Source organism: Babylonia areolata, chromosome 4, assembly GCF_041734735.1.
Source record: "Babylonia areolata isolate BAREFJ2019XMU chromosome 4, ASM4173473v1, whole genome shotgun sequence".
Lineage (NCBI taxonomy): Eukaryota > Metazoa > Mollusca > Gastropoda > Neogastropoda > Buccinidae > Babylonia > Babylonia areolata.
The window spans coordinates 50,276,039-50,292,210 of NC_134879.1; the positions used below are offsets into that span (position 1 = coordinate 50,276,039).

The 16,172-nt window shown below is 41.2% G+C and overlaps 1 protein-coding gene across 4 annotated transcripts in view; it reads left to right on the forward strand.

The window, feature by feature from the left end:
- LOC143281273 (uncharacterized) overlaps positions 1–16,172 on the forward strand; it is a 134,198-nt gene that overhangs the window by 96,699 nt on the left and 21,327 nt on the right. For all 4 annotated transcript variants that reach the window (XM_076586395.1, XM_076586396.1, XM_076586397.1 and 1 more), the window contains exons 21-22: positions 7,033–7,172; positions 14,135–14,257. In XM_076586395.1, the coding sequence (XP_076442510.1) occupies positions 7,033–7,172; positions 14,135–14,257 (263 nt within the window). The remainder of the gene's footprint in view (positions 1–7,032; positions 7,173–14,134; positions 14,258–16,172) is intronic.

The following is a 16,172-nucleotide window of genomic DNA, read 5'->3' on the forward strand; positions in this document are numbered from 1 at the left end:
ACAAAGTTTGTGCCATTGGATTTTTGACCAGTAGTGCGAAATGAAACATCTGATAAATTTATCTTGGACACTGTTTTATCTCCCATTCTCATTACGCTGTTTACGAACGAATTCTGATCCAACACATCTTGTGTAATTGCTGTAAAATAGATTCTTTTTTAATTATCGGATGATACCACTTTGGAATGTTACATTAATATGTAATTTTGATGATACAGTGTACAGGACAGAGGATGAAAACACACACACACACACAAAACCCCCCAAAAACCAACAACAGCAACAACAACAACAACAACAACAAAAAACCCACCTTATCTGGCACTGTAAATAAATCTTGAACTCAACTCGTCAAAAATTAAAGAAATGGTCACAGATTTCAGCAAGAACAATACACCATAACGGTACTGCCTCTTTAAAGGGTTGAATCGTTATAGTTTGGGTGCTTGCATGTATGAAACATTCTCACTTTTGATGTATATTCCACGCCAGTCCGATTTTATTTTATTTATTTTAAAAAAGCACGTCAGAGTACACTTCTTGCTTTTGCTGAAGTTTTGGAATCAGTGCAGCAGTCGTGACCCCAGTTCTGCCAGCCCATCACGTTCTCAGTCACTAACTGATATGGGAGCTTTTTCGCCAGTGTGGAAAAAAATTGACACAGTAGTAAAGACCGCCTCTAATATCATAGATTGTAGGTTCTCATGTCTTGGAAACACATTCAACCTGCGTGAAAGCAAAATCTGTCCGATGAACGGTACTGAGCCTGCCGTTTAACTCACTCAGTACGGCCAGTCCTCTCTTCTCCTCTACACGGACCCCTCGGATGTCCAGTGGGTGTCTCAATGACCCAACCTTTAGCTTCCGTCGCCAGAATTGTGGTATTCTTTGTCAACATTCACCTCTTCAGTACAAGAGCCTCCCGCTTGCAATATTTTGATGGTGGTAATTGGGGTGAAACGCTGTTAACGTCGTCTCTTTCGCCGTTCGTATGGAGAGAGTTAATCCAGAATACACCTTCTGAAAGAAGACACCATTGCACAACATGTAAATCCAGCAGCTTCCTCCCAACTACCGAAAAGCAGCTTCTAAGCGACTGCTTTAATGACACTTAATTCGTAGTCGTTCTCTGTTGTCTGTCCGTTTCCGCTTTGTTCATAATATGCTGAGATTGTCCTTCGTTTGCTGATTGTATGGACGATATTTCAAAACCCAGACCTTCGTCTTCTCCTTCTTGGTTCGTGGGCTGCAACTCCCTCGTTCTCTCGTATGTACACGAGTGGGCTTTTCCGTGTAAGACCGTTTTAACCCCGCTGTGTAGCCGGCCATACTGTGTTTTCGGGGGTAAACCCAGACCAGTTCCTTGACCAATAAAGAATCTGAATATACCCCCACGAAGTAGTTTCGGAACATACCCTGGCATTTCAGCGGTGGGGCAGTAGTAGCAGCATAACCTTCCGATCACTCAGAAAGTCTTCCACACAGAAATCGGAGACGTTTTATTGATGTCTTCAGAAGGTACCGCCACTGGTTAACTTAGCGGCGACCTTTCTGCAACCCCGAAATGATGTGGGGCGGAACGGGGAACTAATACAGTGAGGGGATCTTTCAGGAAGTATTTCTCTCTTAGAGGTGGTCCCGGAATCACCCTTTGTATTGCAGGAACACCACCTCAACGTTCGATGTTTTTTTTTTCTTGTTTTGTTTTTGTTTTGTTCACGTGTGTGTATAGATTGATTGGGGGTGGGTGAGGCTGGGGGTGTCAAAGGTCAAGATCATCATATTGCAAATTAGAAAACGCTTGCTAGAGGTAATGTCTTGCATCAAATTTTCATTAAATTTGGTATCGTGAGTATACCTGGTGGTAGTGTGATCCCTGTGCGACCCAGGGTCCAGTGTTGAAGGTCAAGGTCACAACATGGCATTGGATGATAATAATAGGAAAAAAAAGGTAGAAAAGATATCTCGGGTCATGCATACAATATTCATCAAAATTGGCACAAGGATTGATCTTGGTGAGAACAAAACCCCTGCAGATAGTCGAGGCCAGGGAGGGGGGCAGAGTTCAAGGTCACAACGTGGAATGATTTTTTTTTAAATGTAGAAATATAAATATGATAAATGTAACGGTTTTCATCTAATTTTAACCAGACTAGATACAGTGATTGGATATAGTCGAAATAAGTCAAGGTCACAGAAGTGTGTGTAAAAATGGTCTGTTGCAAGATAATATGCTTTATATTGTCCCTCCTCCTGCAACCCCCACCCTCCACCCCTTCCCTCCAGATGCATGAATGCTTCGCGGGTCGGAAAGATTTGTCTTCTGTTCACAGCAGGAAGTATCAAGTCGTTAACAGTTTACTCCCTGACGGGTTGGGTGTCTCTTTGTTGCAGGAATCAATGTTCTTTTCAAGCCAAATAGATTTTTTTTTTCGGTGTAAGGCTCATAGCAAGAAGTATTCATTCCTCTTTATTAATTGCTGAGTTTTTATGATATATGGTATATTGATAAAGGGAAAAATACACAATGATTGTGTCGTCATTTTAAAGGTTAAAAAAAAAAAATCAGAAAAAAGACGAAGTAGTAATGTATCTTTCGATGGTAACATACACCCGCCATACACAATATTAATTCGCACACACACACACACACACACACACACACACACACACACACACACACACACACACACACTCTCCCTCTCTCTCTCTCTCTCTTCTAAAGGGACAACTATAATGATAGTCATTATGTCAGACAAAATTAGTGCAAGGTGGTTTTATTTATGGGCTCGGGGGTAGTGCAGTTGTGTGTGTGTTTCACATATGATTACTGAACATGGCTTCTTTAAAAAAAATATAAAAAAAACTCTCTCGTTTATTGAACAAGATATGACAGATCGTTATTAAACGGTTGTTGAACAAAGTATAGCCACATGATTATTGAGCAAGATAGCCTTGTTCTGACAGATCGTTGTTGAACAGGGTTGTCTTGTCTGTTTAACAGATCGCTATTGAGTAGGGTGGTCTCGTTCAGTTTACAGATCATGATTGTATAGGATTGCCTTGTTCGTTTTACAAATCATAATTGAATGGGGTTGTCCTGTTCGTCTAACAGGTCGTGGTTGAATAGGATTTTCTTGTTCGTTTCACAGATGATGATTGAATAGGATTGTATCGTTCCTTTCACATATTGCGATTGAACAGGACTGTCTTCTTTATCTTACATAGTTTGATAGGATTGTCTTTTTTATTTTACAGATCGTGGTTGACTGGGACAGTCTCTTGTCGGTTTTACTGATCGTAATGGACAATGGTAGTTCTGTCAATTTTACAGTCACGATTTCAGTTAATTGCTGTTCCTTGCGCAAAAGTGCACATCAAGTGTGGCGCCATGGCATCTTTTTAAAATTTTATTTTTAATTTTTAAAATTTTCTTTTAAAGCGAAATATTAGGGAAATGCGATGTTTTTCTTTTTCGATATGTTTCTTGGGAGGTCGGTCATTAATTTGATGATACCTTTACTGTTGATGTATGATTATTGTTCAGGTTTTGAGTTTATGTCGGTTCGGGATTTCGTTTGGACCCTCTTCAGTGTGTGGCCATCGGGTTCAGATGGGCAATAACCGATAGCAGAAATAGTGAAATATCCTTCATGCAGGTGTGTATACGGTGAGGCCTTTGTGCCCATCTAATCCAGGTAATCATTGGGACGTATAATACTTCTGGCGACGGCGCGCGAAACGCTTTTACTTTCTCATAAATAAATCAGAGCTGTTAGCGAGGAGGGGGCGGGGGTGTTGGGGGTGGGTGGGGGTAGCGGGGGGTGGTGGTGGTGGACGAGAGTTTGATCTCTCTCTCTCTCTCTCACACACACACACACACACACACACACACACACGAGGGAGAAAGAGAATTTTAATGTGGTTTGTAAAACTTTCTCCTTCTCTCTGACTCTCTGTCTCTGTCTCTCTCTCTTTTTTTCGGACGCGCGCCTCGGATTTACCCAATTAAAAACGTCGGCAGTTGTCCGAAACAAACAATGAATGAGACACATCCATCACGATCTGCTGTCAGTTGAATAGCAAAATGTTTCATGCATGCAGTGTACATAGTGTACGTAAATGGACCCCATTTAAGTTTGCGACACTCAAAATGTTCTGAAAATGGCATGCATATAAATGAACAAACAAACAAACATAATTATGTATTTGAGATGGAAAGGCAGGACGATAAGTTTGGTTTCTTCTTGTTATTTGTTTTTTCATTGAACAGCGCAGACTTGGGGCATTTGAAACATGCGGAGAATTACGGTTTGCCATTCGACAGGGTTGAAAAGAGATTGTGCGTCCAACTGAACGGAACCCAACTGACATTTTGTCGGTTTACGTTTATGAACTCATTGAACACCTGGAGTTGCATTCATAATCCCTTTCAATCTTTCGTTACAATGATAAGTAGTAGTAGTAGTAGTATATATATATATATATATATATATATATTATACACAGATGATAATTTACTGTGTATGCGTGCGTAAAGGTGTTCAGGGGAAGGGATGTGTGATATTTGTTTATCTCTCTCTCTCTCTCTCTTTGAATTAAATGTATTCATACAAGAAGAAAAAAGAACAAGAAAAATAACAACAGAAGAAACAAACAAGCAAAGAAAGTCTTGCACCAAAAAACAGTGGATTTAAAAAATAAAAGTGATCTTATTGGACACCGAGACTGCCAACAGCTGGTTTCCGCCTGATCGCTATGATTCTGGCACCTTTCCTCGCTTTGCCCATATGGTTGGTCTGGCCGGCCAGAGCCGTCAAGATCAAGTGGTCAGGCCGCTGCTGGCTCCCTAATCCGTCCACGCGAAGTTGAGGCTGTTCATTTTGGGCGGTACAGGTAAGGTTGGAACGCATAATTATCGTTGTGTGTGTGGTGCAGCTGCAGAGAAGCTTGTGACGGGGGTCTGTTGGTCTGCCTGTGAACTGAAACGCGAACCAGTCAGCCCGCGGGCGGTAGTAGTATGAAGTACTGTCGGAAACGGAGTGCTGCGAGCGTGATTGTGCCTGTTACTTGCAACCGCATGTACACTTGTTCTCAGCGCACAGTTACTTACTTTCCAGTGAGCGTGTGTGTGTGTGTGTGTGTGTGTGTGTGTGTGAGGTGGGCCACAGACAGACAGATCGTCCTGGGCTGACCGCGTCGGGGAACAGGGGTGTGAAGGGGTGGGGCAATCAGCGTGGAGTGGGATGGCAGGCGTTCACAGCGCCGTCAGCCTGAGAGGCTCAAGTGTCCTTCTCCTGGCTGGAGTGGTGTCAGGGACAGTTTACCTCTGACTTGTGCCTCATTACCATCAACGTGTTGTCCATGTGGCACCGCCCGCTTGAGATGGATTTGGGGGTTCTTTATCTGCAGGGGGGAGTTTTCCCCTCTGTGAAGTGTGTCATTAGTTATGACTTGCTGTTCGTGTTGTATTACGGCACGATGCTTCTTCAGTCATGAAATAGTTTGTGTGGGGTTCTGTTCAGTCGTCATTGCCTGAAGTAGGGGTGGCAAGTGTGGATTAGGCTTGATCGCTCCAGTGCTTGTTTAGGAAAACGGGTAATGTGTTTTGTTAACGTGAACAAGACACGCACAGATGATAAGCAGCAAGTGACGAGGTGGCTAGTTAATTCATTGGTTAGCCGTCATTTCTCCCCAAGGTTGCAAGCAGAACACTAAAGAACTAATACGTGGAAAAAAATGGAGGAAAAGTGACAATCACAATTCGTAATTTCGCTGATCCATTGTGCATTTGCACAGGTTGATGCAGAGGAACTCTGTCATCCTAGGAAACACAAAAGGGAACGCATAATTCCAGGAAACGGCGACGTTTTCCATGGGAGGCTTGTGTTGGATTGAAATGCTGTGTTCATAAATCTGCGCTCAAGGTGGTCATCAAAATGGCCAGTTTGTTGGTGATGGGAGGGAGCAACTTCCGCGGCAACTTCACCATGTACCAGCTCCATCCCCGACGGTTCGTCCCAGACCCGCCCCCGGCCCCTGTAGTGGCACGTGCATCGCGTGAACCCCCTCCTGCCACCCAAAGTTCACATCTGAGGACCTGCGTCCCTGCTTCAGCAGTACTCAGTACCGCGCCGTCATCGAAGGACAGTCTTGCAAGTTCTCAACGTGTCAGGCATGGTTTGTCGGAGAGTGCCGTCTCTTCTCCGGCCATCTTTCCCGTGGATCCGAGACGCCAGGACGAAGAAGCCGTTCACAGGATGAGGAACCATGGCATGACATTTAGCAGCAAGGTATTGCGTGATGTCAGTAATCACATGAACACTAGCGTACGAACACACCCGGCTGTGGAACGGCGGCCCCTCAAAAGTTCGACAGTTGAGACATATTGCAGTCATGGTTCGAATGTGGCACCACCGAACTGGAAGTCCGCATCTTTTACCGACGAACATCGTGGCGGCGATTTCGGAGCAAGCAGACATTTCCACGAAAAGTGTTGGGAAGATGAGGCAATTAGGTATTTCCACGAAACGTGCAGGGAAGATGAAGCAAGCAGATACTTCAGCGAACATAGCAGGGGCCTTGAAACAGTCCGGTCCGGCTCGCTCCCGTGCTCTTGCCGCAACGTAAACGAACAGTCGAAGTATCACCCAACCAAGCAACCAGTACCAGTATCTTATTCACCAGTCGTTTCAAGAAAGTACGGACAAGAACAAAACTCTGTTTACACAAACAAGCACAGACACGAGCAGAAACAGTCTTACACAAATTACAAACCGAGAAACCTTTCTTCAAAGACAAACGCACACGGGCGTGGTAGCGGGGCGGCGGGTGCAAAACAACAGACAAAACGCTCGCGACGCTCGGACGATTCGTGCGTCACGAACAACGCAACAACAACGCGTCGCCCTGACGTTATCATCACCACAGTGAACAAAACATTGAACGGTAACAGCTACAAACTGCACCGCTGCCAGCACTACCATGGCAGCAAGATGCTGACGGGGGTTGGGGGTGGTGTGTGGTGTGCAGATGGCCGGAGGCTGACGACGCTGGAAGGAGGAGGAGGGCTGGGGGGAGGGGGGCTGCACAGCCAGGGGGACTTGGCCACCTCCATGCCAGACCTGAGGAGAGAGACGGTCGTTTTGTCGCAGCAGCACACACCTGCCAAGGTCAGTCTGTGTGTGTGTGTGTGTGTGTGTGTGTGTGTGTGTGTGTGTGTGTGTGTGTTGTCTCTTTATCCTTCCCCATCTCACCCTCTGTTAGTCTGTGTCTGTTATCCACCTGTACCCCAACCCCCCTCTCTGCCTCTATCTCCTTCCCGTTCTGTCCTTTGTCTCTCTTTCTGTCTCTTCCTTTCTACCTAGTCTCTGCCTCTATATCTCCCCCCCCACACACACACACCCTGTTGTCTCCTCTCCCGCCTACCCTTTCTCTCTATCTTGACACTATGTTTTTGTCTTTTTCTTTATTCATTCCCATCTGAAGACAATTGATTTCCCTTTCTGATTATCCACAAGTGTTTTTATTTATCTGTCTAATTATTTTTAAGAACCTATTTCTTTTTTAAAAACAATAGTAGTAGAATCGGAGAAGAAGGTAATAGAGTAGGTTATAGAGGGTATTCTTGAGATACGAAAAATAATTTGGAGAACTTCTGCTTCTCCTACATCTTTATTGTCATTAATAATAATAATATTATTATTATTGTTATTATTATTATTATTATTGCTGTTATTGTTATTAGTATTATTATTATTAATGCCAGTTTTGTTTTTACACTAGCTATTGTAGCTTTTGCAGTTTTTATTATTAATTCTTTCCTTATTTTAGATTTGAACTTTCAGTTTTTATTTTTGTTTCTTCAGCCTGATGAATGAGAAGATGATTTGAAATTTTGGCCATTGTTGTTGTTGTTCTTTATGTGGTGCTGATGTTCTTTTCTTCCATTTTTTCCCCTCCTGAGAACTTCAGAATATGCAGCCTGTAGCCAGTGTAGGTTGACAGCACCGCCCCCCCCCCCCCTCCCCTTTTTTATTTTTTATTTGTATCAGATCAGCTATTGATCCCCATGGATCTGAAAGATGATTATGCAAGTGTCAAAGTGTGCTAGATATGACTGTTGTGCCAATAAATCAGCCAGGTAAGGTTGTGTTGGGAGGGAACACATTGATGGTTTCTGGAGTCTGACCCCTAGTTTCAGCACAGACACCTGGTGGGTGAAGGGGTGGAGATTTTTTCCCGATCTCCAAGGTCAGTATATCTGCTCGTGCCTGAATTTCCTTTGTGTGTGTGTGTACACACACAGAAGATCAAATACACAGGTTTTAAGATACTGTAATCCATGTCAGCATTCCGTGGGTAATGGATACAAGAATATACCCAGCATGCACAGCCCAGAAAACGGAGTATGGCTGATTACATTGGCAGAGGATTTGATAGATACTGACTGGTGTCAGTCACCATTTCCCCCCTCTCCCTATACAACCTCCTCAATAACAACAACGCATATTTCCAAAGGCGTCTGGATAGCAGTTTTATGGTAAGGTTTTATATGGTTGATGAGTGGTCACAGAATATTACCTAAGAACAATGAAAGGCAGATACGTGTGTGTCTCTGTGTGTGTGTGTGTTTCATGTTTGGAGGTGAAAAGGGAGAACATGTCTTGTCAGATGAGAAATGGCTTGAAACTATTTTTCATTGGAATGACAGTGACAGGGTTTGACTAGAAAATGAGAAACTTTTGCTTTGTAATGAAGAAGCAGATCAAGAGATGAACTTTTGCTTGGCTAAGGAGGAGCAGATCAAGCTACTTTGTGGACAGAATCTGAATCTGAAGAGCTGTTCTTGTTGTCCAGACTTAAAATGGATCATTTAATCTTTTGATGGCAGACAGCAGAGGTTGGAAAGGAGCTCTTCACAGGTGATAGGGACATAAAAGAACCTCATGACCGCACCTGACCAGCTAATCTGTTTGATGATAGTAAATCAGCTGATTTCATAGCCGTTTGAAGTCCCAAGTTTTTGATAATCATTGTGGACTGGGGAGGTGAGAAGGTGGCTTAAAATGGGGGTGAACTGACATTCAGCAACTGTGGGATATAAAATACAGGACAGCTTTATGGGGGAAGGTGAAGAAACTTGCCTGAAATGCGTGTATCTGTGGTATTTGCCATCAGTGTTCTTGAAATGCCATACATTCCGTACTCCCCACAGCCCTCACTTTTACAGTGTTATAGCACCCAGAAAATCAGTCATTCACAAGCGCAATACTACTACATGGAACTCGCTGAAAATATATTCCATACATGCACTTCATCCGTTTATCTAATTGATGCAGTTTAAGTAACTTCATAGAGAGATAGTGAACCAATGCAGAACTCTTGATTTGGGCTTGTTTATAATGCTGTGAAGGAGAATGTTGCTCTGTGTGTGTGTGTGCGTGTGTGTGTGTGTGTGTGTTTGTTTAGTGGAAAGGATGGGGCAAGTTTATAATAACATAAAAAACTGTAAGAGGGGTGGGAATGAACCTCCTGTAACATCATGACCAGCTTGTCAATCAGTAATTAATGAGTCATTGGTAATTTTATGGGAGCGGCCGAACAAAACACAGACTGCCTGTGTAAAAGTACCCATTACCAAATGCAACAGTTGCTTTCACTTTATATTGCCTACTACCATTTGTTAGTTTTAGAGCACGGGTGAAGATTTATTGAATCAAAATACTTTTTTTTTAAAAATAAAATTTACAATCAACAAACATATCGAGTAAAGTTCACCCATGCTAGATTGCCCCAAAACTAACATCTAAGTCAAGAGCTCATTAAAATTAGCAACCAAAAAGAAGAATGTGTGGTAGGATAAATTGATAAATCTCTTTGGAAGAATGGGAGAGGGAGAAGGGAGGAAGAGCTTTGCAGGGGGCGGGGGAGAAGGGAGAGAGTGGGGAGGAACGGTGATGTTGACTCAGAGATCAACTTGTCCCTTGGTCATTGTAGGTGTCCAGGACCCACCCCCCACCCCCTCCATCCCCCTCAGTCCCCCCTCACCCCCATATATCTGTTGTCTCCTTGCATTCACAGCATGCTTAAACCCTTGGCCGCTTTGCCACACGATTTGGATTAAATGTTGAATTTGACCACTGTGATAATGTCCCTTCAATTCTTCTGCGAGCTTTGGAGCAGATCCTGTTTTTTTGGGTGGGGTCAGGGATGTTTCTTTCCACTGATAGTTGATCATGCTGTTAGTCTGGGCCAACTTCCTCTTCACTAAAATGAGCATTCCTGTTGAAGATGAGTTATTCATTGGGAAAGAAAAAAAAAAGAGGAAAGAAGGTGGGGGTGGAAGGTGGTCAAAAGAGTCAGGGGATGGGGAATTTTTTTTTTTTTATGAGTGTTTTGTTTATTATTATCGTCTTTTGTCTGCCTTTTTTTTGTGTCTGTTTTTTTTGGTGTGTGTTAAAGAAAACAAGGGTTTTTTTTGTGTGTCTGATGTTTTGTGTGTGTGTCTGTTTTTTTGTGTGTGTGTGTTAAAAAAAAATTTTTTTGTGTGTGACTTTTTTGTCTTTTTTTTTGGTGTGTTTTTAAAAAAACTTTTTTTGTGTCTGACTTTTTTTGTGTTAAAAAAACTTTTTTTTGTGTTAAAAAAAACCTTTTTATGGGTTTTAGGATTCTTCTGTGTACTGGTGACCTGTCCCCACCCTCTCTTCTTATCTTCCTTTGCTGTTCACTTTATTCTTCTTCCCCTCTTTTCCTTCCTCATTTTCTCCCCTTTCACTTCCATAATTTGTGTTTGTGTTGTGTGTGTGTGTGTGTGTGTGTGAAAAGAGAGAGAGACAAGACAAAGATTTTAATGTCCATTCACTGTTACATCGCCCTTCAGACAAGGGGGCAAGAAACAACACGCATTCTTGTGAAGACCTCAAGAAATTTGCATGGTCATTTGAACTATAAACATTGACACGTATGCACGCTTTCAGACAAACAAATTCATTCACGCACGCTCACTCCCACGCAAGGTCGCGAGTGCCAAGTCGCAACCATCCCTGTCTGAACCCCCTCACCCCAGCACACCCCCTCCCCACCCTAGATTGTCACACACACACACACACACACACACCTCACTCACACATCCTACATACCCACCCATCCTCCTCACCCACAATCACACACACACGCACACACACACATGCATGCGCACGCGCAGATAGAGGATCATCTTGAGACGAATTCCTAGAACGTTAAATGCTGTCACAATTAATAATTTCCATTTTCTTTTTTCTTATTTGCATTGCTTTTGCAATGAATCCTGCTAATTCTTTTAGAAAACATACGTTGTTACATGAAAGAATGTTTGCCACACTGTTTTGATCAGGAACACCAGTGAACGAGTCCAGTTTTTCCTAATGTCACTATAAGTAGTACAGTGAAACAGAAAATGAACTTCATCTTCTAATCTGTCTCCACATGATGGACAATTAACATCTGACAGATTTTCGTTATCAACTAAGAACCATCTTTTACAACTTTTTTTTACCACCAACTCTGAGATGAAATCTGATAAGGTTATCTCTGTGCCACTTTTTTGTGACACATGGCAAATACTTTTCTGCCTGAAAAAGAGAGAACGAACAAATCTTTTTAATGAGAGAAGTGGAATAAGCATGTAAATGCTTTTTTACATCCAGCCCTCAGGGCAAAAAAAATGAAATCAAAATGTTTACAAGATTTAAAAAAAAAAGAAAAAAAAAAGGTTATAGAAAAACATACATGAAATTCAAATACACTGAATTGCACAGTAGCATTTTCAAGTACATAATCGTGATACCTACATTCATGACAATGTATATGAATTGGTAATGAGAGAGATTGAGTGAGTAAGAGAGAGAGAGAGGATGAATGAATGAATGAAGGAAGGAATGAATGAATGAATGAATGATAAATGAATGAATGGATCTTATTTCTGATAGGATTAGAGTAAGCAAACAATTGCCTTCTCCAGCCCTCGAAAGGGAAAAATGCCTAAAGAAAAGGTATGAAGAAAACCCCAAGAAATACGTAAATGTTAACAAATTAATAGAAAAATGAGAAAAGAAACATTATAATAAGCATCATATTTATAAGAAATAGCATGTAATTTATAAAAATGCGGAGTGAGAGAGAGAGAGAGAGAGAGAGAGAGAGGAAAAAAGCAACAGAAGAGAGAGGAGATAGTATTTATAGAGAGGATGAGATAAAGAGATAGAGTGAGACATGTGGTGAAATACAGTTATCGTATGACATAACATAATATGATATACTAAACAGAATTTGCAAAATTTTCCATCAGGTATTCATGATACCTTTTCTTGAACACAGTGAAACTTGTATGAACATTAAAACTAGTTAAGATGTTGTTCCAGAGGCAACTGCCAGAGTAAATGAGACTTGATTTGAATAAATCAATTCTTGGCAGTGGTACCATGATCTTGTTGTTACGTATAGTACTTGTTAGGAATCGCTGTTTTAGATATGGAGGAGCAAAACCAGACATGATCTTAAACATGAAAAGCACCTTATTATGAATGAGTTTCCATTTCAGTGGCAGAATACCTAAATCTTTGTAATCAGAGACAGTTAATGACGAAGATTTCAGATATATCAGCATTAAGGCTCTTCTGTGTAGACTCATGAGTTGTTTTAAAACATTTCCACTGGCAGAATCCCATATTGTTGAGGCATAATTTACATGAGGTTTGATATAAGCATGAACAAATAATTTACAGCAGTGCTTGTTTAAGAAATGCTTGATTCTAGAAAGTTGATGAATCTTTTTGGATAAAGTTTTACAAGTCGTCATAACATGTTGAGACCATGACATGTTATTGTCAATAATAAGACCTAGTACTCTGTGATGACTGACTTCCTCAATCATTACGCCATTGATATACAATGGAGAACGAGTGGGTGAAGGTTTTGGCGCTTTTGCCTTGTGGTAATGACAATGAATTTCGTCTTCTTCGGGTGTAAGCACATGTGAAGTTCAGACCATGTTACTACATCATTAATACTTTGTTGCAAGGATGATGGCACTCTTTCTATTCTATGATGCTTAGTGTGTATCGTTGTGTCATCTGCAAATAACTCACAAGGTGGTTCAATAAACAGGGGTAAATCATTAATGTAAATTGAAAATAAAATAGGTCCAAGAACAGAACCTTGGGGAACACCGTAACTAGAGAGAGAGAGAGAGAGAGAGAGAGAGAGAGCAGGTCTTGTTCCAGTCTATTGTGTTACTGTGTTGGCAAGAGTTTTTAACGGATTTGTTGTCATTCTGTTTTTAATGGCATGATTTTATTTCGCTGGGGAAAGTCTATCTGATCCCATTAGCAACTGACAGTTATTGTCGGCGTCAGTCACACTGATCTTCTTCACATTTACAGCGGCAGTTACACAGCAACAACGTAAACCTGTCCTCTGTCTTGGTTCTCACCGTCACTGTCTTCAGTTTACTGTTTCGGTCAGGGTTCCTGTTTACCCTACCTCACCCTCTGTGTGTGTGTATGTGTGTGTGTGTGCGTGAGTGTGTCACTCTGTATGTGTGTGTGTGTGTGTGTGTGTGTGTGTGTGTGTGTGTGTGTAAATTTGTATCTGTGTATTTTTGTGTCCAGTTATGTGCTTGTGTGTGTGTGTGTGTGTGTGTGTGTGTGTGTGTGTGTGTGTGTGTGTGATTTTCCTTGACTGCTGAACCTTGATGAAATGAGAGGAGTATGGCATGAGTTTGCAGTGCGGTTACTAGTTTTTGTTTTCTTGTCAGTAGTGCCATTTATTTTGCTGATCAAAAGTAACGCAAGAGGAAGAAGTTTAAAATGAAGAATTTTGACTGACACACTGACCTGTAAGCTCTGTCTTATCTCAGTGAGGTGACAGCCCAAAATTGAAAAACATGCTCATCAGTAGCAGTCAAGGGATTAAGTTCAGTTAATGAAAATAGGTCTTTGGGCTGTGGTGTGTATAAACACTCCAGAATTTGTGACATTAATATCTTTAAAAAAAAAAAAAAAAAATCTTTAAATAAAACCACTTTGTGAATAGGCCCCTTGTTTACACTCGTTTGCGAAAAACAAAATGATAAGGTCTGTGTTTTTCATTGCAGAACATTCCAATCATCGATGACGATGATGAGACAAACATTGATGATGAGGAGGACTTCTTTCCTGCCTTCATCAAGAACAAACTCCCTGGTGTGCCTGCTGAAAGTGACCGCAGCTCCTCAGATGTAAGTGATCTCAATTTAGTCTTTTAATCATGCCCGTTTATAAGTGCACTTGTCTTTCAGTCCTGCCCCTTTATAAGTGGGAATGTTATTTAATCTTGCCTCTTTTATTATAAGTGGGTGTGTACTTTAATCATGCCATTTTATAAGTTTTTTCTGTTTCTTTTTTTTTGTTTGTTTGTTTGTTACTGTGTATTGTTTCTATTTCTTTCTCTTTCACATTTCATCATCTGTCTGTGATCTATCAACATGTTTTATTGTTTCTATTTCTTTCTCTTTCACATTTCATCATCTATCTGTGATCTATCAACATGTTTTGCATAGTCACTTGGTTTCAACTGTAATCTTTATGTTTCAAGTTATTATTCTGTGTTTTGGTGTTCAGTTTGTATATTGTTATTGGTACATAGGAATGGATGGGTAGCTGAGAATGAACCAAACCTATTTATAGAGTTATTGACGCTATTTCCAAATGGATGAATAAAGATGTATAGTATTGTATTGTATTCATTGGACAAAGTGCAAAATGGCAACAAAGATACACAGTTGGGTAGATTCTTGCTTGGAATGAAGCATCATTTAATGTAGATGTATTGATTTATGTTAGTATTTGAATGAAATATGTTTCGATTACAACCAGATGGCTGGCATAAGAAAAAGAAGATTCTAGAGGTCTATCATGAAGCATGAAGTGGTTTGTGTTTCCACTGTAGAACTAGACAAAAGTGAATGCCCCGGAAAGTGGGGGTATATATCTATGTTACCTGACCAATGATTTGTTTCATTGAATCAACCATGCCTGTTAGTATGTATCCTGGTGAGTTGTTTCTTTAACCCTTCCATCTGTTTCTACCATTCAAGTATAATACCTTCTTGGTCATAAACACCCAAGCGTGAATGGTAATGTGACAAGAAATGTCATTATGGTCTCATTAATTTGTCATAAACTGGAGCCCTCCAGTCCACATTCAGTTAATGTGGTGGGGGAAAAAAATCAAACAGTGACTGGGCTAGCCAGACATTGTCCACTTGCCATATAGGTAATCCCTGTCTTGATCAAGGCACTCACCTCAAGGTCATTGAGCATAAAGAGAGAACACAACAGATCTTCTGTCAGATAATTGGAGAGGAAAGAATACATCATTGTGGATATTCTTTCATATAATTCTTGCGGCATTTTTGAGAAATGAAAATTATGAGCATGCTATACAAGGGTGAAAAAAGAGATTTATACAGCATAGTGGCTTTTTATCTGTTGTTGCCTTTGTTTAAAATGCTTGATCAACATCATGTTTTGCCTCTCATGGAGGAATGAACAACTGACTGCTTGGTGCCCTCTTAACAACCGTCAAACTAATAAAACCTATTTATCTGGAGTGGGGTATTCAGGGGGATCAGGTCTTCTTTGGGAGTGTGGCTGAAAGCAGTGAACAACCACCACATACCTGGGTTGCCACGCCAGGGTGGATTTTGTTGTCCAGCGGGCTGTATGGCATGTTTGAAGTGGGGGGACTGATTATGATAGGCACATCATTAGGGGTGAATGGAGGGGAAAAAGGCTGAGGTATTTCATTTGTGTGCTTGTGTGTATGTGTCCTGAGATACTGAGTAACAGTTTGGATACATTGACATTCTGAAAAGAAGAATGACCACTGAAACCGCTTCGAAGATAAGATCTCAAAGAATGTCAAAGAAAAAAGGGCCGAGATGGTGAGATTGAGGGGAGGGGTGGGGATATTTATTTTGTTTGGTGGAAAATAAACCAAATATAAATTTCCATGTAATCCTTAATGTAGGAGTTTCTGGTTTGGGTATCACTTTGATCTGTTAATCCTCAGACTGTTGAGCTCAGAAAGGGATGGATGTATTTCATTTATTTTCCACATTACCCCTGTATGGCTGTCTACATGGCGGGGTA